This window comes from Arachis ipaensis, chromosome B7, assembly GCF_059453495.1.
Source record: "Arachis ipaensis isolate K30076 ecotype BB chromosome B7, ASM5945349v1, whole genome shotgun sequence".
NCBI lineage: Eukaryota > Viridiplantae > Streptophyta > Magnoliopsida > Fabales > Fabaceae > Arachis > Arachis ipaensis.
In genome coordinates, this window is record NC_142442.1 from 141,774,067 (window position 1) to 141,799,271 (window position 25,205).

Consider the following 25,205-nt stretch of genomic DNA (forward strand, 5'->3'; position numbering starts at 1 on the left):
AAAAAAAAGTAGTAACTAAGTTAAATCTAAAAAGAATTAAATTATATATGGTGATGGATTTGAATAAAATTGATGTGGATTGCTAGTATTCGTATTCATAAATAATGATATTTAGATTTATTTATTAGGAATTATTTAGATAAAGATGTTTAAAATGTTTTTTTAAAGATATTTTTTAATAATTAAAATTTAATACATATAATTGATTAAATTATGTTATTTTTGTCAAAATTAGATAAGATAAATTGCTTTGACAAAAAATCAGTAAACTATTCCTTAAATTGATCTTAATTAATTTTTTTTTTATAAAAATGACTACAATATCTCTATTATAAAAAATGACTAAAATACTTTTATTATTATTATTATTATTATTATTATTATTATAATATAAATTTTAAAAATTCTAAATCCTATTTTTCTCTTCTCTTTATGTCGTCATAAAATTAGAATTTAAAATTTTTAAAATTTTAAAAAATATATATATAATTAAAGTATTTTAATTATTTTTTATAATATAATTATTATAATTATTTAAAAAAATATTAATTTTAACCAATTTAAAATTTAATTTATTAATTTTTTAATCAAATCTATTTATTTAATCTAATTTTAACAAAAAAATATAATTTAATCACTAAAAAATATCTTTAAAAAAATCACGTTTTAAACTCCCGAGTTGATGTTAACAAGACACGGGAGGTACTCTGAACTGAACATGATACGCCTAACCCGCCTGCCCCGTCAGTATCGCAAAAAAGATACGAATGCGATGCCATTCGCCATGACCATAACCACTTTAAATTTATTTATTTATCTTTAAATTTAAATATATATAACCGCTAACTACTATAAAAAAAGAAAGAAAGCGGAGCATTCGAAACAAACACAAAAATTCAAAGGAGAACAGGTATCTGAATTTCACATACCTGTTCTCTTTCCTTCCTTTCTCTTCTTCTAAACCAAAAATCATAATATCTTCTTTTCGTTTTTATCTGTTGTGATCGGGGGGTCCTGTTCTGTTCCTTCGCTATCCGTTGTTGAAGGGAATTCTACGCTTTTGAATATCCCCAAATCTCAGGTGGGTGACGTAATCACTGCGCCATTGTTGTTGCACACGCAATTATTCTCCTTCTCCAGAAGTAGATGGGATTAGGAGTTTTATGAGCTCCAGAGTGGCATTGATTAACAACAGATTTTGATTCTTTTTCCCTTGTTGTGGTATGGATTCTTCACAATCACAACAAGGGTCTAAGCTGGCTGGTTTGGTGGAGAATGCATCGATTCAGAGGGATGGATCTCGATTGGGTCATGGCGTCCCTATCTATGTTAAGGAGCTCATCGCCGGTGGCTTCGCCGGTGCGATTTCTAAGACCACCGTTGCACCCCTCGAACGGGTCAAGATTCTCTGGCAGGTCCTCATTCTTCTTTTCTCATGTTATTTATGATTGAGGATATGAACATCATAGCCTTTATATGTGTTGTGTTGATCAAGAATTATTGGGGAGTATTTTGTTGAGAAATCATGAAACAGAACTAAGAATAAAATTGAGAATGAACTATGAATTAAACCACTGACGTGAGAAGCTTTGTTGGATAAATGCAATAAGTGATTCTATTAATGGTTTTGAACTATGGTAAGTATGTGTGACTTAGAAGTTAGAATTTACCACTAAGAGCACAATGGAAGGGGAGAGAAGTAGGGGTGGCAATGGGTAGGGTAAGGTAGGGTTTGGAGCCAACCCTAATCCTACCCGCGGGTTGAGATTTTTTATATAAACTCAATTCTATTCTAATCCTACCCGCTCTTAACCCGCGGGTACCCGACTCTACCCGCAGGTTACAAAAAAGAAACAATATTATTATATAACTTGATGATATCTTTTTTAATTGACTAAGGATTTTTTGTATTTAATGAGAGGTCTTTGGTTCAACATCCACTTAAAACATATCCATATATAGAGTGCGGATTGGTCGGGTAGGATTGAGGTTCAACCCGCACCCTACCCGACCCGCACGAGAACCCTACCCGCATCCTACCTTACCCGCTGCGGATCGGGTTGGCAACCCTACCCGACCGGGTGGGGTCGGGTTGGTATCCGCTGGTAGGGTACATGTTGCCACCCTTAGAGAGAAGTAAAGTTTGTAAAGGAAAGATGTTTGTCATGGTGCTATGGCTTAACTATGTAACTGCACTTGTCTAGTGTCTCAGTTTGTTTTTGCCTCTCCATTGGTAATGGTGGCTCTTGCTGGATACTTAAAGTTCTTGATTTTTCATCCCTGTATGTAACTTACATTGCATCAAGTTTCTTTGAGAGGCTAATAGTTCCTTTTAATTTGTCAATGAGAGTTTTCTATTCTTATGCAAGCTCATTGTTTTGTAAATGGGTTTATGTATGTTCCTCTTTAACCATTTTTTTTTAATTATAATTTTGCATCTGTTTTTTTAATCTGCAGACAAGGACAGCAGGATTTCATACTCTGGGTGTGTATCAATCATTGAAAAGGTTATCAAAGCATGAAGGATTTCTAGGACTATATAAGTAAGACTCAGATTGCACAATATGAATTATTTTTGTTTCTTGTTCTCATTGTATGTCTTGTTAACTTACTGTTCTTATGTGGTGATCTTTAGAGGAAATGGAGCTAGCGTTATCCGGATTGTTCCATATGCAGCCTTGCATTTTATGACATATGAGCGATATAAAAGCTGGATCTTGAGCAATTATCCTATGTTAGGATCAGGTCCTATTGTTGATCTCTTAGCTGGTTCCGCAGCAGGAGGAACTTCAGTAATATGTACATATCCCTTAGATCTTGCCCGCACCAAACTCGCTTATCGGGTAGGGATCTTCTTGAACCATTGTTACATCACTCTGTCCAGATTTAATTGAATTCTATACAATGTTGTACAACTAGGTAAAAGCAATAAGAGCTTTATAGGTTCTACAGTTCTATTATTGTTCATTCTGTCTCATCATTGTTCTTCAATCTTATAGGTGGTAGAGAAAAAAGGCAGTTTCAAAGATGGTGTGAAAGGAGGTCATTCTCAAACTGGTCACAACAGCATTAAAAGTGTTCTTACAAGTGTCTACAGGGAAGGGGGAGTTCGTGGACTTTATAGAGGTGCAGGTATGTTTGGTTCCTGGTGAAGAATTTTGATGCATTTCTTGCTTGCCTTCCAAATGCAATTTGTTAAGGTCATTAGTTGAAATCCACAATTTTCCGTTTCCTTAGGACCAACTATTACTGGAATACTTCCATATGCTGGTTTAAAGTTCTACACGTATGAGACATTGAAATTGCATGTTCCTGAAGAACATCAAAAGTCCATTTTGATGCGCCTCTCTTGCGGAGCCTTAGCTGGGTTATTTGGCCAGACCTTAACATACCCTTTAGATGTTGTTAAGAGACAAATGCAGGTAGTTTACTATAACTTAATATCTCATATACCATTGCCATCCGTTTGTTGGAGACTTAAGACCTTGTTTTTTACTCATCTTGTCATTGTTTGTGCAGGTTGGTAACTTGGAAAATGCAGCTCATGAAAATGCCAGATACCGAAATACATTCCATGGACTAAGAACAATTGTTCAAAACCAAGGGTGGAGACAGTTGTTTGCAGGTGTAAGCATCAACTATATAAGGGTATGCGAGCTTTGACTTTGAGTATTACATTGCCTTTTTTCACATAGTATTATCTGGTATATTTGATCTGAAAGGGTCCATGCTGTGTTTCACAGATTGTTCCTTCAGCTGCAATAAGTTTCACCACATACGACATGATGAAGTCTTGGCTCGGCATACCACCCCAACAGAGGTCTCGATCAGTTTCCACTGGATGATTCATTCCATAATGCTCTATCCCTGACAGCAATGTTACGTTGCCATTTTCTGATTTCTTTACAGGAAACCCTTTTGATTAGTGCTCAAGTTTCCTTCACAATGATGATAGTTGATACACATTAATTCTTTGACCCCAAATGTATAGATTGGTCTGTAATTCACGATGCTATTCAATATAGTAGTAGTTATTACCTTGTGATTTTATATTCTTGGTTATTTTATATCACATATTCACATGCTAATGTGCTGCATGGACAATATTTAAAAAAAAAATAAAAACACATGCACACACATACACAAAATAGTGTTTCCCCATTGAACTTTTGGGTTGCAACAATTGCGGTGGAAAGGTTGGGTGGCACAGTCGGTGTTATTGGATGCCAAAGAAAAGAGAAAAAAGACAATTGAAATTTGAAAGTAAGAAATTAATCATTGACAATGTCTTTTGTAGTTTTGAATAGCGATATCTTTTTTATGGAAAGGTTGGGTGGCACAGTCGGTGTTATTTTTTTTTTCTTCTTTTTGTTTTTAACTTTTTATTTTTCAGGCCTTCAAACGTGAGTTTGCGCCAACTACTTTTTATTAAAAAAAATTATCAATATCTTTTTGTGTAGGATAGTTTAAAGGAATTGGATATTGTAATAATGTCATTTTCTATTAATCATATACTTACATAATTACTTAACATATTCATATAAAAGTTTTTGAAAAGTAAGAATGACAATTGACAAGATCTACTCTTCAATTTCAGTTCTGTATGAACGATATGGTGTATATTAGGTAAGCACAATTAATTCCATTTAAGGGTCTGCCGCTAGCTAATGAGTTGCTGCATGAATAAGGTGAGGTTCAAACTCCTGACACTTACTTAAGTAGACGAGTGAGCTGACCACTCAACCAACTCCAAATGAATATATGTATATGATTAAGTGATACTTCTAAAATAATCCATTAGCGGGATTTATGTTATCCATTTGGGCTGGGCCATTTAGTTTAACTATGATAAGCAAACTGCATTTTGTAATTTGTAGGCCTATAATAAGTTTGTGCAAAAACAAAACACATTCAAAATTGAATTAACAGGATGCAAGATGCGATACACAGCTGACTGAAATTGATATTTTCGATTTCATGCCGCCAATCAAATCATAGATACACTAAAAAATAAAGTCAATTTGGCATTTGATTTGAAGTTGTGTGTTTGTCTTTTGCATTATTATTAAAATAGAAAGGAATTGTCTTTGGATTCTTTGCTACTGAACAGTGTCCTGCCACTGCCATGCGGTTGCGGACATGAATGGCTACACTGTTCTCGAAAAGCATAGAGCATGGAAATTATTTACTAACCATTTTGAATTCCAAATCGCTTATAAAGTAGGAGCCAAATTGAACATTTTTCAGGTTTTTCGAAATATTTTATTTTATTTGTTGAAGTTCACGCTTCTCAGTATCAATAGGAATGCTTCTCATATGACCAAAAGAACAAGGACAAGTTTGTGGGTTATTATATACTAATAATAAACAAAAATATATTAATAGAGTGACGTGACCTCGACATTAGGAAGCTGAATGCCTGAATCTGAATCCACTCGCATCCATTAATGCACCCTCAAAAGGCAAAATTCAAACCGGGATCGTGTAGGTGCACCAGAAGCCACTTGAATTGTCTGAAACGAAACCAATTTTATTTTATCTTTGGATAATTATTAATAAAGACTACATAATTAATAAATATTATTATTTTAAAAATTAGCACTTAATTAATAATAATTTATATTTATGTTTATAAAAATTTATACACAAAATATATAATTTATATATATATATATAAATTAATAAAATTTATTTATTTAATAATTATGCTGACTAATTACTAACTAAATTTACTAACTCATATATCATTACTAATTTGTGTGACGAACTTGAATTGGATGGAGGGGGCCAATGGTGTGGGAAACCCGGAAAAGAAAGCTTTGGTAGCAGAGCAGCATATCTTAACTGCACTGACTCAGTGTTTGTGGCAATCACTTGTCCGTTACCATTTTCGCCAGCTTTCCCTCTTTTCTCTCTCTATTTGTTGGTACAATGGTACAACAACACAACAAAGGCCTCCTGCCTTTTTATGCCCTTTTTTATTTTTTCGTGAAACCTATAAGCATGTGAAACTACTAATTAAGAATTATTATATAATTTAATATATTTAATTAAATTATTATTTAATAAATTTTTATTATATATTAATTTCACATAAAAATAAAGGAAAAAAAACAGCAAAAGAAAGATTTGGTGAATATAAAGAAATAGGACCAAGAGATAAGGAGTTCTGGTGGTGAAATACGAGTGTACAAGAAAAGATAAAGATAAAAAGTGAGTGCTTTAAAGAGTGGTCTTTATGCCGCAATACAGATAATTGAAAAAAATATAAGGCGGCTAAGAAAGAGATAAAAGTGGCTGTAAGTGAAGCAAGAACAAGAGTATATGAGGGTCTCTACCAGTATTTGGGCACGAAAGAAGGAGAAAAATGTATATATAGAATCGCAAAGAGCCGTGAAAGAAGAACGAGAGATTTGGATCAGGTTAAGTGCATAAAGGATAAGGATGGAGAAGTGCTGGCTCAAGAGGAGAAGATTAATGAAAGGTGGAAGAGCTACTTCTACGAGTTATTTAATGAAGAACAGAAGACTCTTCCGAGCCTTGGTCGGTTGTGCACAAGGAAAGAAGATAAAAACTTTGACTACTATCGAAGGATTCGAGAATTCGAGATAAACGAGGCTCTAAAGCAGATGAAAAATGGCAGAGTAGTAGGACCTGATAATATCCCAATTGAGGTTTGGAAGGGCCTTGGAGGAAAAGGCATCAACTGGTTAACCAAGCTTTTTAATGAGATTTTAAGGTCAAAGAAGATGTCTGATGAGTGGAGAAAAAGCACCTTGATACCTATCTACAAGAATAAGGGGGATATACAAAGTTGCGAAAACTATAGAGGGATCAAACTAATGAGTCATACCATGGAGTTATGGGAAAGGGTGTTAGAACGGAGGTTGAGAAAAGAGACACAAGTAACAAAGAACCAATTTGGATTTATACCTGTTAAGAAGGATGATGGAGAGGTATCGTAGTAATAAAAGGGATCTACATATGGTGTTTGTTGATTTGGAAAAAGCGTACGATAGGGTGCCAAGGGAGGCCTTATAGAAAGTTTTAGAAAAGAGGAGAGTGAGAATCGCATATATTCGTGCAATTAAAGACATATATGATGGGGTCACAACTAGTGTGAAAACTTAAGGTGGTATGACAGAAGAATTTTCTATTGGTATATGATTACACCAGGGATCATCCTTAAGTCCATATCTTTTCACATTAGTCTTGGAAGTACTCACAGAGCACATCAAAGAGCTTGTGCCATGGTGCATGCTTTTTGCCGATGATATCGTCCTTATGGGAGAGTCAAGAGAAGACCTAAATAAGAAGTTAGACTTATGGAGAGAAGATCTAGAAGTGTATGATCTGCGCATAAGCCGTAGCAAGATGGAATATATGGAATGTAATTTCAGTCTGAGAAGGGAAAACCCTAATATAGAGGTGAAGATTGGAGAAAATATCCTACAAAAAGTTAAAAGTTTTAAGTATCTTAGGTGCATCATACAGGATAATGGAGAGATTCAGGATGTAAATCATAGGATCCAAGCAGGTGGTCAAAATGGCGGAGTGCATCTGGTTTTATATGCGACAAAAAAAGTGCCTTTGAAATATAAAGGTAAATTCTATCGTACTGCTATAAGATCGGCTATGCTTTATGGTACGGAGTGTTGGGTGGCCAAAGGGGAGCACGAACATAAGTTGAGTGTGGTAGAGATGAAGATATTGAGATGGATGAGTGGGTATACGCGATTGGATAAAATAAGGAACGAAGATATAAAGGAGAGAGTTGGAGTAGCACCCATTGTGGAAAAGATGGTTGAATCACGTCTCAGGTGGTTTAGACATGTGAGAAGAAGACCGACAGAACACCCAGTCAGGAGGGTGGATGAGATGGAAGATGGACAAGGGGTGAAAGGCAGAGGAAGACCTAAGAAGACCATTCATGAGGTGGTCAAACGAGATTTATATGTAAACGGTCTCTCTGTAAACATAATACATGACAAAGCACAATGACATCGTTTGATTCATGTAAGACAAAATTTTGTTGTTGTTGTTGTAATTTCACATAAAAATAACTACACATTTTTTCTATCTTTTCATTTTAATTTAACTATTGAATTTGTAGGAACCTAGGAATATGGTTAGATTAGGATATTACTAATTAGGTAAATGAAAATTGTTGAGATGATTTTATGTGAAAAATTGAAAATAATAAGTAAAATTATATTAATAATTTAATATATTTAATTAAACATTTGATATAATATAGAAAGAATTTAAAGAATCAATACTACTTTAGTTAATTAACTTAAAAATAGTCAATAATTAAAAAAATAAATATGAAGAAAATATCAAAAAGTAAAAAAAAAATCTAAAAAATATAAAACTAATTTAAAATATAAAAAAAATTGAGATTTAGAATTTAAAATTTAAAATAACCAATAGTAATAATGATAAATAAAATTATAGTATAAGCAAAAAGAAAAAGAAATAAAAACTTAAAAGACAATTTAAAAAAAATAATAAATGAATGAATTTATTTCAATAATTATTTATTGACTAAAATTAAAGAAAGTAATATTGTCATTCTTAAATTAATAACGTGGTTTTTTTAATTTTAGTTTTTAATTTTTTTTTAATTATCACCAATTTTTATTTAGGGTAAAAAACGTATATGTGCCAAGGGGTTTAAAATTACCCAAATCAGCCAAACGAAATTCTGATACATCAATCCACCAAAGAACAAATATATGTAATTCGAATTAGTTTTCAACGTAATTCGAATTGATATAACTCGAATTATTTGAAAGAATTGGCAACATGTAATTCGAATCAATATGTAACGAATTATAAAAATTCGAATTAGTAGGGAATCATGCTTTTAAGGTAGTTCGAATTAAGTTGATTTGAATTACTCAATTTTGCAAAGTAGTAGTAATTCGAAACGAGTTCATTCGAATTACGTGGGAGTTGCTTATATAAGGAGTTCGAACCAAGGTCATTCGAATCACTTTTCCATTCTCAAACCCCACCAAATCCCAGAGAAAACGACCCAGAATCGGTCCGAGAAAGAGTGGAGCGGCAAAGTCAGGCAATGGGGGACGATCCGAGAAGGCTATATCGACTGGATGGAGTTGCTCATATCGCCGGGGTGATCAACGACGAGGTTAGTGGTTTTTGATAGTGATTTCTGATATTGGTTTATGTTAGTGGTTTATGATAGCGGTATTGATAGTGGTTTATGTTAGCTGATTTGCATGCAGTTTTATTGGCTGTTTATGTTAGTGGGTTGGGCTAGTGGTATTGCATGCGGTTTCTTCTAGTGGTCTTGTTTGCGGTTTTGATGGTGGTTTATGTAAGCGGTTTATGTTAGCGGTTTAGGGTGATTTATCTTAGCGGTTTATGTTAGCAGTTTAGGGTGGTGGTATTGATGGTGGTTAATTGAGTGGTTTTGCATGTGGTTTTCGTAAGTGGATTTGCGTGTGGATTATGTTAGTGATTTTTTGTACGCGGTTTTAGTATGTGGTTTTGCTAGTGGTTTACCACCATTATTTTGTGCATGTGTTAGCCAGAAAAGGTTTATGTTTGCGGTTTCGTAAGAAATTCTGTTAGTGGTTGACTATATCTGTTATTGCAAGTGGTATATTTTAGTTGTTTACGTTGTGAGTTTTATCTGTTAGTGGTATTGTAAATCGTTTCTAATTATGCGGTCCATGTATTGCGCAGCCCCGGCGTTGCATATCGAGCATGCGGCGACAGCAGGGGATGCGACTGGATGATAGGTACGTTCCGTACTTGCAGATGGCCGGATTATACCATCTTGCGAGACTGAACGACAGATGGTTTAGATTGGACGAGCCCCTTGTGAGTGCCTTTGTGGAGTAGTGGCGTCCGGAGACGCACATGTTCCACATGCCGTTCGGAGAGTGCACGATCACACTTCAGGACGTTGCGTACCAGTTGGGGTTGCCAGTAGATGGACGTTACGTCAATGGTTGCCTGACAGACTTCCATGTATACATAGATGGTGGCAGGCCAGCTTGGCAGTGGTTCCATGAGTTGCTAGGTGTGTTACCTCCCGCGAACCAGATACAGAAGTTTGCAGTGAACTGCACCTGGTTCCAGGAGACTTTTGGAGAGTGCCCCGAAGGGGCGGATGAGGAGACGGTGAGGCGCTTTGCCTGAGCCTATATCATGATGTTGTTGGGCACCCAGCTGTTTGCAGACAAGTCAGGCAATCGTATACACATCAGATGGTTACCGTTTGTGGCTAGGCTTGAGGAGATGGGTGGCTATAGCTGGGGGTCGGCGGCACTAGCATGGTTGTACCGTTTGCATGTGCTGAGTGGCCAACAGACATGTAGTGAAGTTAGCTGGGCCGTTACAATTACTTCAGTTGTGGATCTTTTGGCGTTTTCCTGGTTTTAGGCCTGCTGGGTATGATGCGTTTAGCTGGCCCCTTGCCTCGAGGTACCACTATCGTATTGAACTATTTATCTTTAGTTTATTTATTGTCAATTTCTCATGCAATTTTATGCCTTTTAGAATCATTAATGACCACAGTACCATGTTTAATTTCCTACGCATGTGGTCAGGTTACAATCCTGGGATTAGCGAGAAGGGACCTCGGGTACAGATGGCTCGACTGAAGATCGACTTGTTACAGGCTCGGGATGTAAGTACGCTAATCTCATATGTATAGTTAATGCTTCTTTCAGTTTATACGGTTTAACGAGTTCGTCAAATGGATTTGATTTGCTTTTTTTAGTTTATATGGATGCCCTATAGCACACCCGACGTCCTCCAGGTTGTCCATCCGGAGGTCTTGGAGCCTCGGCATACGATGTTATGGCGGTGTGTGACCTCCCTGATATATTTTGCGGTGGTTGAGTGGCATCAGGTTGATAGAGTGTTACTGCAGTTCGGCGGGGTACAGCCTCCCCCGCATCCCGCCCTGAACATCGACTTCTTGATGTCGAAGGACGAGAGAGGTGGTGACCGTTGGTTCCCGTCCCATTTACAGCATTGGCACCTTCACTGGGAGACACGTGCGGACCACGTGTTACGGTTCGACGTTGTTGCTGACCCGGGACCCTCACATGAGTTCTTGGCCTGGTGGCATCAGCATGGAAAGAGGTTCTTGTTATCTGAGATGTACTTGGGAGATCCGAGAGGTATTCCTATTCCTGTTGAGGCGACACAGAGGGGTGCCGGCCGAGTTCCAGATATGGACCGAGTTGACGACGTTCCTGACAGGCGTCGAGTTGAGAGGAGAGCTCGAGTCGGGACACGTCGTAGCCAGCGTGAGTGGAGATGGCTGGACCAGGCTATGGAGGAGGGTGATGAGGCCGGTAGGGGCGGTGGTCGACGACGAGGGCATGGAGGCAGGAGGAGGGGGGCTGCTCCTAGACATGATATGCCTGGTCGTGGTGATCATGCCGATGGAGGAGGGGCTGCAGTGGGGGGTTTTAGGCCCGCTCATGGCGGACTTGGTGGAGAGTGGTATGGATCTGATATGGGAGATCCATCGAGCCATGCTGACACCGGGCTTGGAGAGGGGCCTCTCGGAGATTACTTCATTGGTGTTCCGACTGATGACCAGACACCTCAGGAGAATACTCCATGGGTGATTCCGGGATCCATGTTTTCAGAGTTTCTTGCCGGTGATGGGATTGACGTGGATTTTGGTGGATCGCATTTCCTAGATGAGATCACCACCATCATGTAGGAGGATGAGGCAGCCCGTCGACGGGGACAGACGTCGGGGACGCAGGCAGCGTTAGATGTCAATCTGAATGAGCCTCCCTCCGTGGGCCCTGTTCAGCATTTCGCCTTAGGTGGGACCCCACCATCCGCACATATTGCTGCGTCACATTTAGTCGCCGGACCATCATCGACCAGACCCACACATGTCCAGTCTAGGGCGCCTGCACAGCCACCCCCGGATGACGAGGAGGACGAGATCGAGGATGAGGAGCCCCTTATCCGGAGAGGTCATAGGGCACGAGTTCCACCCCGTTGTGGCATGGGATCGCACCTCTTTAGATGATTTGTGTATGGTCGTATATGCTATTTCGTGAACTATTTGTTGTATGTTATATCTTTTCGTTATCAGTGTTGTATTTTACTTTGTTAGTTCATCAGATCATGCAGCAGTGAGTTTAACATTGCGTTATTATGTATTAGTCACGGTGCAAACATTTGTATTTTCCAAATGTAATTTATTTCCATAATAGTTAACACATTTAACATACATGTCTTCTACGAGACGGATTTTTCTGCACTGAAAACCTACTAGTTAGCAAACCTAGTACATCTTTTTCTAAAAAAAAAGTACAGATGATAAAACTAATTCCAAGTGGAACACAAAACAAGACATTACTATTTATTTCACCCTGCATGGCTGGGTCCTCCGGTCTGTGGACAACTTCGACGAGTGTGTCCAGGTTGCCTACAGAGGCCACATCTCTTGGGCCGGTTCGGATCTGCCTCATCCATATTGGTTCTTATCCGAGTGGACCGCGAACGACCCTCCCTCGCACGCCTCATATTCGGGTCCGGTATAACGGTCGGCCCGTCATAAGGTGGCCAGAAACCCTCCGGGATTGGAGGTGTGAATCTCATCCGATATACACTGAAAACCGAACTTAGTCGATACACCTGGTGGAGGTATGGTTGCCAAGTAACACGTGAGTAGGCACAGCATGCCAATGCGTGCGGACATGGAAAATGAAGTGCCTGGAAGTAGCCACAATCACATGTCTGCGAAGCTAGTGAGACCCTGTAGCTACCCAGTGAGAACGAACCAGTCGGAGTCGTCTCTACCACTATGTACTCCGAGTTATCCCTGTCATATACAGTCACCGTGAAGCACCTAGCCGTCTTCAGATTGGCCTCGATACACTTTACCAAGTATTGACTGAATTGTTGTTCGGTTCCCAACTGGGCCTTGGCCTCCCTCCCCTTGCGGACAAATAGCTTAGCCAACCTGCCGTATGTGGCCTTCACCAGCGAGCACACAGGGAGGTTCCTAACACTCTTAAGGATTGAGTTCACACACTCAGAGATATTGGTCATCATGTGCCCGAATCTGCGACCCTCATCACAATACTGTGTCCACAATGAATACTCAATCCTGTTCGCCCAGTCGCACATGGCCGGATTCTCAAACCGCAGAATGTCAAACCAGTAATCGAACTCCACTTCGGTCTTTGCATCTGCGGCATTCACAAGAAGCCTCCGAGCGTCTTTGCCCTTGAAGGTGAGGGCGAAATTTGCTGCTACGTGTCGAATGCAGAATGCCCGGTATGCAGCCGGAGGTAGCCATCCCCCATCAGGAGCGTCAAGGGCGGCCTTGATGCCGTTATGCCTGTCCGAAATAACTAGAAGACCTGGCTGCGGTGTGATGTGCTGACGGAGGTGGGAGAGAAAGAAGAACCACGAATCAGCATTCTCACCCTCAACTAGTACAAATGCCACATGGAGTATGTTGGAGTTCCCGTCCTATGCAATTGCGACAAGCAACGTTCCCCCATACTTACCATATAGATGGGTGCCGTCGATACTCACCAACGGCTTGCAATGACAGAATGCCTCGATACAAGGTGTGAACATCCAGAACATCCTATGAAAATAAGCATGAGACTCGTCCAACTGTCCCCCAACTCGAACAGGGCATGTCCGAAGGACTGCTACTGAACCAGGCATGGTCAACTGGACTCCTAACACCCACATAGGGATCTCATTGTACGACTCATCCCAGTCACCCTAGATGACGACAATAGCCTTCTGCTTCGCCATCCAGACCCTCCTGTACGTCGGCTTGAATCCAAAGTGTGCGGCCGTGGCATTTAGGAGCACCTTGATGTTGACGGATGCATCAGCCCTCACCATTGGCATAATGAATGTCGCTATCACATGATAATCCAAACTCCTATGGTTGCTGGAGATAGAGGTGGCGAGACACGTATGCAGTCCGTTGTACTGTTTCACTTCCCAGACTCCCTTGCGCTGCCGGAGACTCAACCGAATCAACCACGTGCACCCATTCCCAAACTCAGAACACTTTTCCACATACCGGCGATAGTCAGACTCAACTACCTTGTACTGTACCCCTCGGTGGATGCTGTAAGTCTTCACACTCAACAAGGCCTCATCTTTATCCTGAAACTGCTGACCAACCTGGAACTCTGTCATACCAGCAGACCCGTCCACATCTCTAACGCCAAATCCAGCAGCCTGCCCAGAAAGCCCATCATGCCTCATGGCATCCAGGTCCAATGATGAAAAATGGGGTGGGTACTGCTGTGTCCCAGAACTAGATCCACCTGCAGCCCCTCTCGGGTCACTCGCTCCAAGATCATCGCCACTGTCGTCAGTAATCAGATCCGGCTCAACATCATCGTCATCTGGATCTTCAAACAATCCGTCTCCAACACCAGCTGGTGTAGAACAATGTACTGAGGTCGGAAGATGTTCCCCTGTACCAACCTCGTCGCCGACATTGCCGCTGAGGTCAACAGCGAACGAAGGGAAGGCGACAGGCTGGGTCGGTGGCTCATATGCAGGGACGGAGGAAGAAGCAACGGCAGGTCTCGAGCTAGAACCGGCCACCACGGCTAAAGTGTGCGTATTCCGGTTCGAACCCCCCGAGCTGGATACCACATCAACCAACTTTGCCAACAGCTCTGGTGTCCTCACCTCGGAAAACTGCCGGCGACAATGATACATGACCTGCAAGTCCTCATCACTCCCGATCGTGAAACGGTCATACTTCACGGTATCTTGGAGCACCGTCGTTGGAATGCGATAGAAAAACTTCTTAACCCTTTTCAGACCATCAAGACCAAGTTTCAGAAGTACAGAGCTAACAAGGTCATCATAGCTCGTCGTAGGCCTCACGATAATACAGAGAGGATCCTTATCGGTGAACTTCACACCGGATCGAGTTTTTCTCTTAATCGATCCTCTGTGGTGAACCAACACTAGAAAACTATCCTCACTAGCCATCTAACCCCTCTATTGAGAGCAACTCACGTACACATCATATATATAGATCTCTGCTTCATAGTAATTCGAATCAAGTGGAAGTAAAGAAATGGAGCCAACGTTAGTGACACTTAACATTATCACTAACGTTGGACCAAGATCATGAGTGGCCACGTTAGAGTCCACGTTAACTTAGTTAACGTGGCCTCTAATGTTAAGAAGAAAGGGGGGAAGCCAACGTTAGTGACACTCAACATTGTCACTAACGTTGGCCAAAGCACATTAAGCCACGTTAACTCCCACGTTAACCTAGTTAACGTGGAAGCTAACGTGAAGAAATAAAGTGGTCGACAACGTTAGTGACACCCAACATTGTCACTAACGTTGGAAGCACACAAGCCCCCAATAAGCCACGTTGACTCCCACGTTAACCTAGTTAACGTGGAAGCTAACGTGAAGAAGGAAGGTGATTGCCAACGTTAGTGACACCCAACATTGTCACTAACGTTGGAAGGAGCCACACATGCCACCATGAGCCACGTTAACTCCCACGTTAACTAAGTTAACGTGGAAGCTAACGTGGATAAGGGAATGATGAGCCAACGTTAGTGACACTCAACTTTGTCACTAACGTTGGAGATGGCTAGCAAGGCCACGTTAGAAGCCACGTTAACCTAGTTAACGTGGACTCTAACGTGGAAAATAGGGGCAATTTGAAACGTTAGTGATAATGGTAAGTGTCACTAACGTTCTCGAAGGATGGCAAGCCTACGTTAAAAGAGCCACGTTAACGAAGTTAACGTGGACTCTAACGTAGGGAAGGGGGAGGCTTCTCAACGTTATTGGGAAAGTTGAGTCCCAATAACGTGTGCGAAGGACATAGTAGAAACGTTAGTGGCAACGTTTGTGCCACTAACGTTGAGGTTAACGTGGCTTTTAACTTTGGTGAGGAACGTTAGTGAAAAAGGTGATTGTCACTAACGTTCTCGAACCCATATTTTCACTGAACGTTAACACCACTAACTTCCTGAGACAAAGTCCATACCCATTTCATACTTTCTCTCTGCAAGTAAAAGTTAAGCCCAATGAAGAAGAGAACTGCTTCAAACTCAAGATCCAAAGGCCCAAGACTCGAAGAATCAACTAGAAGGACAGAAGAGTAGTATATATAGGAGTAGCTTTGAATTATTTGGGAGTTGGAAAATATAGGGAGCCTCTTGGCATAGAACTACTCTCTGTATTTTACTTTCTCTGCACTTCTAGTTTTCATCATGTATTCTCCATCTTTGTTTTCATTTTCCAGAGCTATGAACAACTAAACCCCTTTCATTGGGTTAGGGAGTTCTGTTGTAATTTGATGGATCAATACTAGTTTTCATTATTCTTCTTCTATCTTTTCTCTTGATTTTACTTGAAAGCTTTCGATCTTCATCCAATTGGGTAGTTATCTTGGAAAAGAAGCTATTCATACTTGGATCTCTTCTGAACCTTGAAAGAGGAATGAAGAGATCAAGCTAGAAATGCTTTCTCATGCTGGACTGAATTGGGTTTGGATGGATATGTGACTATAATCCTCTCAACACTTGATTTGGGAAATGCATGTGGTATAATCAGTGACCATACTTCATCTCTTCTCATGAGCAATTGACCAAGGAATTAGCTATTGATCAAGATTTGAGAGATTGAATTACAAGAAATTGTCATTCAATCACTTAAGATTGCCAAGGAGATCAATGAGTGCATTGATTGAGGAAGAGATGAAAATGAGATTGATCCGAAGAATGCAACATCTCCTAAGCCCAATGAACTCCCCATTTCTGATCTTACCCATTCTCTTTAATTTCTGTCATTTACATTTATGAGCAATTTCCCCATTCCCATTTAAGATTCTGCAATTTACTTTTTGCTATTTACATTTCCACCATTTAATTTTCTGCAATTCTCAACTCAATTTCTGATTCGCTCAACTAGAACATTCCTCTAATTAAAGTTGCTTGATCAATCAATCCTTGTGGGATTCGACCTTACTCTATTGTGAGTTTTTACTTGACGACAAATTCGGTACACTTGCCGAAGAAAATTTGTTATGAGACAAGTTTTCCGTGCATCAAGTTTATGGTGCCGTTGCCGGAGATTGATTGTGCATCAACAATGATTAGATTGGAGGATAACTAGATTGAGCATTTTATTTTTGTTTGATTTAAATTTCTGTTTGAGTTATTTACTTCCTGTTTTAGTTAATTTCTTCCCTTCCCCCTACTTTTTCTTTGTTATTTACCATTCATCGCACTAACCCACTAACTGTTTGATATATTGCATCACTCACACTAACAGTAATTCTGATAGATATACTTTCTGCACCTATTCTCTTTGCTTGTACTTGTTGGTTGTATGACAGGGAGAAGAAGCGGGGCTTCAACTTCCTTTGATTCTGAACCTGAGAGAACCTTCGTTAGACTAAGGAGGGAGGCAAAAGACAAACGTGTAGTTGGTGCTAAAGAAGAGGAGGAACACTTTGAGGAATACTTTGAACCAAACATGAAAGAAAACATGGGAAACCATCATGAAGAAGAGGCTCACAACCATGGCAGAGGAGGTCGAGCAAATCATGCTGGGGAGGATAGAAGAGTTTTAGGCTCTTACATCAATCCAAACCCAGGAAACTGTGAAAGTAGCATTCAAAAGCCGACCATCCATGCCAACAATTTTGAACTGAAGCCACAGCTCATCACCCTTGTATAGAACAACTGTTCGTTTGGTGGATTGATGTATCAGAATTTCGTTTGGCTGAATTGGGTAATTTTAAGCCCCCTTGGCACATTTACGTTTTTTACCCCTTTATTTATCATATTAACATTTTTAATATTTTTTGTTATATTTATAAAAATTATAAATACTTTAAAAAAATAAAAAATAACACTAAAAAAATAATGTTATCAACACAAGGGTGACATTATCATCTCCAAAATTAGCTACTTCTATTAAGAGAAAGTCTAAAGAATCAACTCTATATGTAGTCAAACAATGAATGTTTTAAAAATATTAATTTTTAAATTTCAAAAACTAATTTTATGTTGAAAAAAACGCGCGATACAGTTTTGGATCGCAATGTGTAGATTTAGTTTTTTCTCCGCTTTATTAGATTTCTTTTACAGTCTATATACTATATTATTTTAAAATTAATAAAATATTATTTATATATCCATTAAATGAATATTGTAACTTTATTATATAATGTTAAATTAAAATAAAATCAATCATTAAAATAACGAATTTTGCATTAAATTTTAAATTAAGTATGATATATAAGCTGATAAATACTTAAAACCATGCATTGCAAATTTGCAATTGCTTTTTTCTTTTTGGATAATTAGCAAAGTTGTTTTATTAACTCTCATGCGCTAAGAAAGATTATTATTACCAATAGTCACCATCTACGGTCTAAAAGACTTTGGGGGTGGGACCTAAATGGTGAAATTGGCAAAAGGCAAAAAGCGCCAAAGGTGATGGGGAAACGTGATGGTTCCAATGCAAAGGCAAAGGAAGGAATCATCCATTGATAGAGCAATAGCGGGGCCAACAGAGGTAACAACCTCAGTGGCTCCAACATCTAACACCCTTTGTCCGTTGCACGTTTTTTGAATTTCAAAATCTAGTAACCTCCCACTCCCACTACACCACACCACACCACACCACACTCCACTCTCCCCTTTCTCTCTCCAACATTATAGCATTTCAAGTGAAGTAACTTACTTGCTGTAACTCAACTGAACCCAATGGGTGCTTCAGGTAAATGGGTCAAAGCCTTTATCGGCCTCAAGAAGCCCTCCGACAAAGACGAACTACTTCCTGTATGTCCCTTCCCCTTCCTTCCTTCTCTGTTAACTACTTCGTTGATGGTGAAAACTCAGGTGCACTCGACTTCAAGTGAAGTTGATATACGAGAGTCGTCAGATAAATTTTCATCTAAGGACTAACTTCACATGAAGTCGACCACATTGAGTTTTCAACTTCGTTCATTCATCACCTTTCATGTTTCCTTTTCTTTCTTTCTTTCAGGGGAATAATAATAAGACCAAGAAGTGGAGACTATGGAGGACTTCCTCCGGGGACAAAGGCAGCACCCACAAACCAGCCTCCGAATGCTCCGATTCACCACCAGCATCTTCAAAAGCCTTCACGGCTGCCATGGCCGCCGTGGTTCGAGCTCCTCCGAAGGATTTCCGACTGGTCAGGGAAGAATGGGCCGCCATCAGAATCCAAACCGCTTTCCGCGGTTTCTTGGTAATAACATAACTGCATTCTCCAATCCAGATCTGTATGAAAGAAAGCTAAATGGTGTGAATTGAATGCAGGCAAGAAGAGCGTTGAGGGCGTTGAAGGGAGTGGTGAGGCTTCAGGCTCTTGTGAGGGGCAGGCAGGTGAGGAAGCAGGCCGCCGTAACACTGAGGTGCATGCAGGCGTTGGTGCGCGTGCAGGCCAGAGTCCGTGCCCGGCGCGTGAGAATGTCCGTTGAAGGACAAGCTGTTCAGGAAATGCTTAACCAGAGACGCAGCAAAGCTGATATTCTGAAGCAAGCAGAGGAAGGGTGGTGTGATAGCAGAGGAACATTGCAAGATGTTAAAGCCAAAATTCAAATGCGCCAACAAGGTGCATTCAAGAGGGAGAGAGCCATTGCATACTCTCTTGCTCAAAAGGTATCACCTTCTTCATTTTTTCTTCTATGAATAAATTACCATTTCTAGCCATGAAAGATATAGACGCTGACAAGTATATCTGTATAAGAATAAAACGACAATATGGCTTATGTGTGTCAAAAGTATCCTAACAGACTAATTGCTAACCAACGTCTGGGTACTTTTAGCACACGAAGGCCATCTTCCGTGGTTATAATTGTCGTTTTATTCTTATATGGGCACATTTGTCAGCGTCTAATTTATTCTTTCTTCTATTTACATCTTTTTGTTTGGTTAAGATTTAATGTCTCAAAGTTGGTTGTTGTTGGTGTTTTTAGCAATGGAGATCAACACCGAGTTCTAGTTCAAGAACAAACGCTTCCCTTAAGAATCTAGACATTGACAAATCTAACTGGGGTTGGAGTTGGTTGGAACGTTGGATGGCTGCTAAGCCATGGGAGAGTAGATTAATGGAGGAGTCTCAGGCTGAAATCTCGGATAAAACAACACAGCCTGCTAAGAAATTTGTGGACTCGTTTGGTGCAAATTCGAAACCATCAGAACCAAACATGGTGAAAGTCAAGAAGAACAATGTCACAACAAGGGTTTCTGCTAGGCCTCCCCAAATTATTGGACAAGCCACTCGTTCATCTTCAAGTCCAAGTTCTGAATTTCGGTATGACGAGAGTTCTGCATCATCTTCTATGTGCACATCCACAACACCAGTATCTGGTAACACTTGTGATAGAACAGAAGATAGCAGCAGCAGCAATAGGCCAAATTACATGAACTTGACAAAGTCAACAAAGGCAAAGCAAAGAAGTAGTAGCAATCAAGTGTATAATAGAGCTCAGAGGCAACAATCCATGGATGATTTTCAGTTCCTCAAAAGGGTAGGGATTTTGTCTAATTTGGATGCAAAGAGCACTGCTGGTTCTGACCATTCAATCAACTTTTCAAGGCCACTTAACTTGGACAAGAGCTCAGTGAAACCACGGTGAGAGGGAACAATGGAACATATAGCTAGCGTCTTTGTTTTGTACTTGATGGATGCAAACTCAACATCTCTCTGTATTTATCTTTTTTCATTTCTTTTCCAAGAAGTTCAACATCATGTTGTTCGATGCACTTTTAATTGAGTTAGCTAGGGGTAGAACTTGGAAGTAGCTTTTGTGCTTTCGCTACTACAGTTTATGTTAATTCAAGATTCTCTCCATTTGTCCTTGTATCATTGTTTAGTACTTTAGTTGTGTGTGGGTATTGATATCAGAAGCACTTCTTGTCCATCTTTCTGCATATAAAAAGTCTTAAAAATTGTAGTGAGCATCCATTTTCCAAGCCTTAGCAGAATAATGAGGGGAAAGTATTTTATAACAAAGTACTTGTGACCAATTATTTCACAGGTGGTTGGTTTACATAGTTGGTCTATAATATAAAATTGTATTGCATTTTGGTTCAGTTCATCCTCAATTCTCCTGTTTGGTCTCTAATCTTGAGAATTATTATGTATTATCAGATAACTAATCAATGTTTCGTTTTACAACTCGGACCTTGACACCATTCTTGAAATTGAGAACAAGACCATAGTCGAGTTCTAAGGGGATTTCCATGTCAGGTGAGTGGCGAAACACGTATCTGCGGTATAAATGAATCAATGTAAGCTTGACCTCTTGTTGAGCATATTGCTTGCCAATGCAAATCCGGGGACCAATTCCAAATGGAATAAAAGCATAGGGATGCCTTCTTTTCATTTCTTCACAATTTGGGTCAAACCTCTCTGGTTTGAACTTCTCTGGCTCCGGAAAGCTTTTTGGGTCTTTTGATAGAGCTCCGAGGGCTAACCACACCCAGGTCCCCTGCATAACCAGAAAAAAGTATGATTATATTCTATTAAGAACATGTCAAAACATGAAAGTATGATCAAGCAATGATATCTTGTGTTGTTACCTTGGGAAGAAGGTAACCTCCAATCTCTACATCAGTTGATGCTTCCCTTGCAATTAATGGGGATGCCATGTAATACCTCATTGACTCATTAATCACCTGCACAAAACATCCAAAAGGGTATATGATTTATTGAATATCATATCTTATTTGGTTGTCCCTTGCAACTTGAAGTTACATTTGTAGTTAAAGTGAGTTTGACCTGGTCAAGATAAGGAAACTTTTCCTTAAGATCCTGAGGAGTGGGAATCTTGTCCTTTGGACCGAAAGCATCAATCTCTTGAAGAAGCTTTTTCTCAACGTGAGGATGCCCAGCAACCAAGTATACAATGGAAGACATGGTAAAGGATGTGGTAGTTGACCCTGCAAGAAGCTGTTCATATGTAAGAGCGCTTATGTAGTCTGGTGTGAGGTAGTTCTGTTTTCTTTCTCTTCCACTCAGCACAATTGACAAGAAATCCTTTGAACTTCTTCCCTTCTCTTCCATTCTCTTCTCTATAATCCTATCTATACGGCCGCTTAGACTACGATTACCACGCTCAATTTTCCAGTCCATGGTGCCAGGTATCCTCTTGAGAATCTGCCTGCAGGGTTCCTGAAGAATTGGGAGAATCAGACCAATTATGATGGATAAGGAACCGGACAAGTCCATCTTGAGGTGTGTGGTGTTGAAGATATGTTGGTTGATGAATTGTGACACTTCATCTTCGCCATCTTCGGCATCATTCTTGGTGGAATGAGGCTTGGAGAGGCCGAAGTTGACACCAAAGGATGCTTGGCCAACAACATCGGTTGCTAATCTGAGAGAGAAGTTAGAGAAGTTGATGTCTTCTTGTGCTTCTGCATGGGAATCAAGAATCTGGGTTGCTGGTTCTATGAATGACTGCATTGTTGGCACCATACTTGATATGAATGACGTGTGGAAGAAGGAAGTTACAGTGCTTCTCATAGTAGACCATTGTTCACCCCTGAAAATAAATGAAGTGAAGTGAAGAAACAAATTAGAAAAGAATAGAAAGAGTCAAAGAGCAAGGAAGGTCATTAGAATATGCAAACAAACTTGGTGAAGAAGAGACCCCTTTGGTGAATAGGGGCAGCAGAAACAGGGGAGGGCATGCTTCTGTTTGGAATTTCTTTAGCCTTTCTTGTTCCAACCTCTCTACACAGCTCTGGATCTGCGATTATTATTAGTGGTTGTCTTCCCATATGAAATCTGCATCATAATAAAGACTCAGTTTCATTACTTATCTAGTTATATTGCAGTATATCTTTAGTTAATTCTTCTTTTTTTTGTTCCCCCTCTCTTCTAGTTTATGTTTTTTATGTTTATTTTATATTTATTATTCTTAAAAATTATACTCTCATATTTTTATATCTTTGGTTATAAAAATAATATTTCTTTACGGCACTAATATAAATATGATTATAAATAGAAATTTAGTATCTAGTATATTAAATTACTACTATATCAACACCCACTAATGAAAGCTGTGATTTGATGTTAAAAGTTGATGATCTCTTTTTAAGAAGAAAAAGATTGGCAAGTAGTAGCAAGTAGGGGTGAGCACGGATAGCGGGTATCCGATTATCCGTCTGAATTCGAACCGAACTAATTAAATTGGTTCTGAAATTAACGGTTAATCGGATCCAATCCGAATCAAACTGATGACTTTTGTTAATGATTGGTTCGGGTATCGATTTTGGGGGTGCGAAACCCGAACCTCATCATATATTAATTAAATAAAAAAATAAAAAAATATATATAACTTTTTTATTAGACAATGATTATTCATTATTAATATGTTTGGATTTTAATGAGTTTAGTTTTTAATGTATTTGGTGTTTAGCATGTTTGGATTATTTCTATTGATGTTACATGTTTATTGTACTTGTTGAATTTTTAAGATAAAAATTTGGGTTTTTTTTTTTTTTATGAATTTCAAAATCATCAAATACCCAATTACCCGAACCGAACCAATCCGTTTTTAATCAGTTTGGTTTGGTTCAGATACATGTACAAAAAAATGCAAATTCGAACCAAACCGAACTAATTATATTTTGATCGGTTCGATTTTAATTTTCCTATAAATCCGAATCAAATCGACCGTGCCCACCCTAATAGCAAGAGTAGAGAGGTACTGAAACCCTCGTTGACTAATATGATAATAGAGGTAATAAGAACATGAAAGACACCTAAAGTCCTATGTCTATCTTTGTTGACTTAGGCATAAATCATTTTAGCTGAAAGGACCGCTACATCACGCGCTGGGCCCTCTCTTCACTTGTGCTAAAGCTAATTGTGCTTTTGTGATTTGCATTCTACAATGATCAATTAATCACGTTTCTTAATTCATTCTAGCTAGTTCCTTCACACCCACCTATCAGATCCCAAGGTCAAACCTTAATTTGGATAACCCATATTATCATCATCATTGTTATTACAAGATTGATGATATCTCATCTTCTTCCTTCTTCAATCAAACACAAGATCATAAAAAGGGATATTACAATTTATTGAGTACGAGAGTAATTAAATTAAAGAAACCTGTAGATTGGGCCATATTGCTTGGCAAGGAGAGTGAACAAATCAGGACCATACTTAGCCATGAGATGAAGATGTCCTACCAGAGGCCATGTTGGTGGGCCTGGAACCTGCCTTACCTTCCAATATGGCCCATACAAATAGGCCAGCAACCCTCCCATGATCGCCACCACAGTGAATAATATTGCTGTTAATGAAGAAGAATTACTGTCTATTGGGAACAACCATTCCAAATCCATGGTTTCGTTAAGAGGGGTATGGTACTACTACTCTTTGTCTTAGCTTCGTTGGTAGTATGGTACTCTCCTCGTAGATTCAGTCTTGCTTATATAATAATAAGGGTCTTGGGAATATTGTGATTTGTGAATAGTGTACTTAATATATGCTCATGGGCCATGGTGTTTTTGTCCATACATAGAGAACGAATATATGGGATCGGATACCCCCACCTCTGTACCCAATTATCCATTTTGTTGTTTTTTCTTTTCCTTAAGTAAGATTTTGGTCAAAAGATATAAGTTGAAAATTTTTTTATTTCTATTTTTTTTTATATAAAATCATTCCTAAATATAACTTAGTTTTAAAATCTTTATTTTAGGAATCAAAATAGTACGGAGGTGGCAATGAAAGCAGAGACAAAGGTAGATCATAGACAATTATTTCTTCTGTCTTTTCTCTTTTTTCTTCTTTCCTTCTCCTTTTGGAAGAGAAGAAACACTCTCTTTTTTTTATTTTTATTTTTATTTTTTATTTTATAATTTTTTTGTTATGGGTATTTTGGTCCAAAATTTTAATATTTAAGTAAAAAGGACGATTTTAAAACTTGGATTTAGATTTTAGGGGCAATTTTATATGTAAAAAAAAGGTTGGAAATAAAAAAATTTTTGACATATGCCTTAAGAACCAAAATCGTACTTAACACTTTTTTTTTATTGTGAATCAAGTCAATTTATACGTATTAAAAAAAAGTTAAATTGAACCAAGTTAGGTTGGTCTAGCGGTTAGTGTAAGATTCTGAATTTTTTAAAATCAAATAATAAATTATTTGTAATTTATTATATTTATTT

At 38.9% G+C, this 25,205-nt stretch overlaps 4 protein-coding genes and 1 pseudogene across 4 annotated transcripts; 3 read left to right on the forward strand and 2 right to left on the reverse strand.

Annotated features, from left to right (window-relative positions):
- Nucleotides 1-860: 860 nt before the first annotated feature.
- LOC107606307 (Mitochondrial substrate carrier family protein) lies at nucleotides 861-4,050 on the forward strand. Its single transcript, XM_016308350.3, has 7 exons — nucleotides 861-1,415; nucleotides 2,458-2,543; nucleotides 2,636-2,843; nucleotides 3,000-3,132; nucleotides 3,238-3,422; nucleotides 3,520-3,648; nucleotides 3,744-4,050. The coding sequence occupies exons 1-7, from the start codon at nucleotides 1,224-1,226 to the stop codon at nucleotides 3,843-3,845; spliced, it is 1,035 nt and encodes a 344-aa protein (XP_016163836.1). The 5' UTR covers nucleotides 861-1,223; the 3' UTR covers nucleotides 3,846-4,050.
- A 7,090-nt stretch (nucleotides 4,051-11,140) lies between these two features.
- LOC148554356 (uncharacterized) lies at nucleotides 11,141-12,037 on the forward strand (annotated as a pseudogene).
- A 341-nt stretch (nucleotides 12,038-12,378) lies between these two features.
- Nucleotides 12,379-16,025, reverse strand: LOC110265161 (uncharacterized). Its single transcript, XM_021108000.1, has 4 exons — nucleotides 16,022-16,025; nucleotides 14,170-14,606; nucleotides 13,558-13,755; nucleotides 12,379-13,491 (listed from the first exon to the last, which is right to left on the reverse strand). Exons 1-4 carry the CDS (start codon nucleotides 16,023-16,025, stop codon nucleotides 12,379-12,381), a joined length of 1,752 nt encoding a protein of 583 aa, XP_020963659.1.
- Nucleotides 16,026-18,545: 2,520 nt separating this feature from the next.
- On the forward strand, nucleotides 18,546-20,938 carry IQD6 (IQ-domain 6). Its single transcript, XM_016308349.3, has 4 exons — nucleotides 18,546-18,827; nucleotides 19,036-19,260; nucleotides 19,332-19,673; nucleotides 19,991-20,938. The coding sequence occupies exons 1-4, from the start codon at nucleotides 18,753-18,755 to the stop codon at nucleotides 20,651-20,653; spliced, it is 1,305 nt and encodes a 434-aa protein (XP_016163835.1). The 5' UTR covers nucleotides 18,546-18,752; the 3' UTR covers nucleotides 20,654-20,938.
- Nucleotides 20,939-20,996: 58 nt separating this feature from the next.
- On the reverse strand, nucleotides 20,997-24,538 carry LOC107606305 (cytochrome P450 711A1). The gene is made up of 5 exons (XM_016308348.3): nucleotides 24,142-24,538; nucleotides 22,657-22,809; nucleotides 21,799-22,564; nucleotides 21,600-21,695; nucleotides 20,997-21,508 (listed from the first exon to the last, which is right to left on the reverse strand). The coding sequence occupies exons 1-5, from the start codon at nucleotides 24,375-24,377 to the stop codon at nucleotides 21,173-21,175; spliced, it is 1,587 nt and encodes a 528-aa protein (XP_016163834.1). The 5' UTR covers nucleotides 24,378-24,538; the 3' UTR covers nucleotides 20,997-21,172.
- Nucleotides 24,539-25,205: the final 667 nt, after the last annotated feature.

What these genes read in the sequence shown, in the direction of transcription:
- LOC107606305 (XM_016308348.3), bottom strand. Translation starts at nt 24,377, where the DNA reads ATGGATTTGGAATGGTTGTTCCCAATAGACAGTAATTCTTCTTCATTA. An exon ending in AGGGGTCTCTTCTTCACCAA is followed by an intron (nt 22,565 to 22,656) that starts GTTTGTTTGCAT and finishes ATTTATTTTCAG; the next exon opens with GGGTGAACAATGGTCTACTA. An exon ending in GAGGTTACCTTCTTCCCAAG is followed by an intron (nt 21,509 to 21,599) that starts GTAACAACACAA and finishes CTGGTTATGCAG; the next exon opens with GGGACCTGGGTGTGGTTAGC.
- LOC107606307 (XM_016308350.3), top strand. Translation starts at nt 1,224, where the DNA reads ATGGATTCTTCACAATCACAACAAGGGTCTAAGCTGGCTGGTTTGGTG. An exon ending in GCACCAAACTCGCTTATCGG is followed by an intron (nt 2,844 to 2,999) that starts GTAGGGATCTTC and finishes TCAATCTTATAG; the next exon opens with GTGGTAGAGAAAAAAGGCAG. An exon ending in TTGTTAAGAGACAAATGCAG is followed by an intron (nt 3,423 to 3,519) that starts GTAGTTTACTAT and finishes TTGTTTGTGCAG; the next exon opens with GTTGGTAACTTGGAAAATGC.
- LOC110265161 (XM_021108000.1), bottom strand. An exon ending in CTGGTATGACAGAGTTCCAG is followed by an intron (nt 13,756 to 14,169) that starts GTTGGTCAGCAG and finishes GTCGTCATCTAG; the next exon opens with GGTGACTGGGATGAGTCGTA. An exon ending in TCTGTCATTGCAAGCCGTTG is followed by an intron (nt 13,492 to 13,557) that starts GTGAGTATCGAC and finishes GCAATTGCATAG; the next exon opens with GACGGGAACTCCAACATACT.
- IQD6 (XM_016308349.3), top strand. Translation starts at nt 18,753, where the DNA reads ATGGGTGCTTCAGGTAAATGGGTCAAAGCCTTTATCGGCCTCAAGAAG. An exon ending in ACAAAGACGAACTACTTCCT is followed by an intron (nt 18,828 to 19,035) that starts GTATGTCCCTTC and finishes TCTTTCTTTCAG; the next exon opens with GGGAATAATAATAAGACCAA. An exon ending in CCGCTTTCCGCGGTTTCTTG is followed by an intron (nt 19,261 to 19,331) that starts GTAATAACATAA and finishes AATTGAATGCAG; the next exon opens with GCAAGAAGAGCGTTGAGGGC.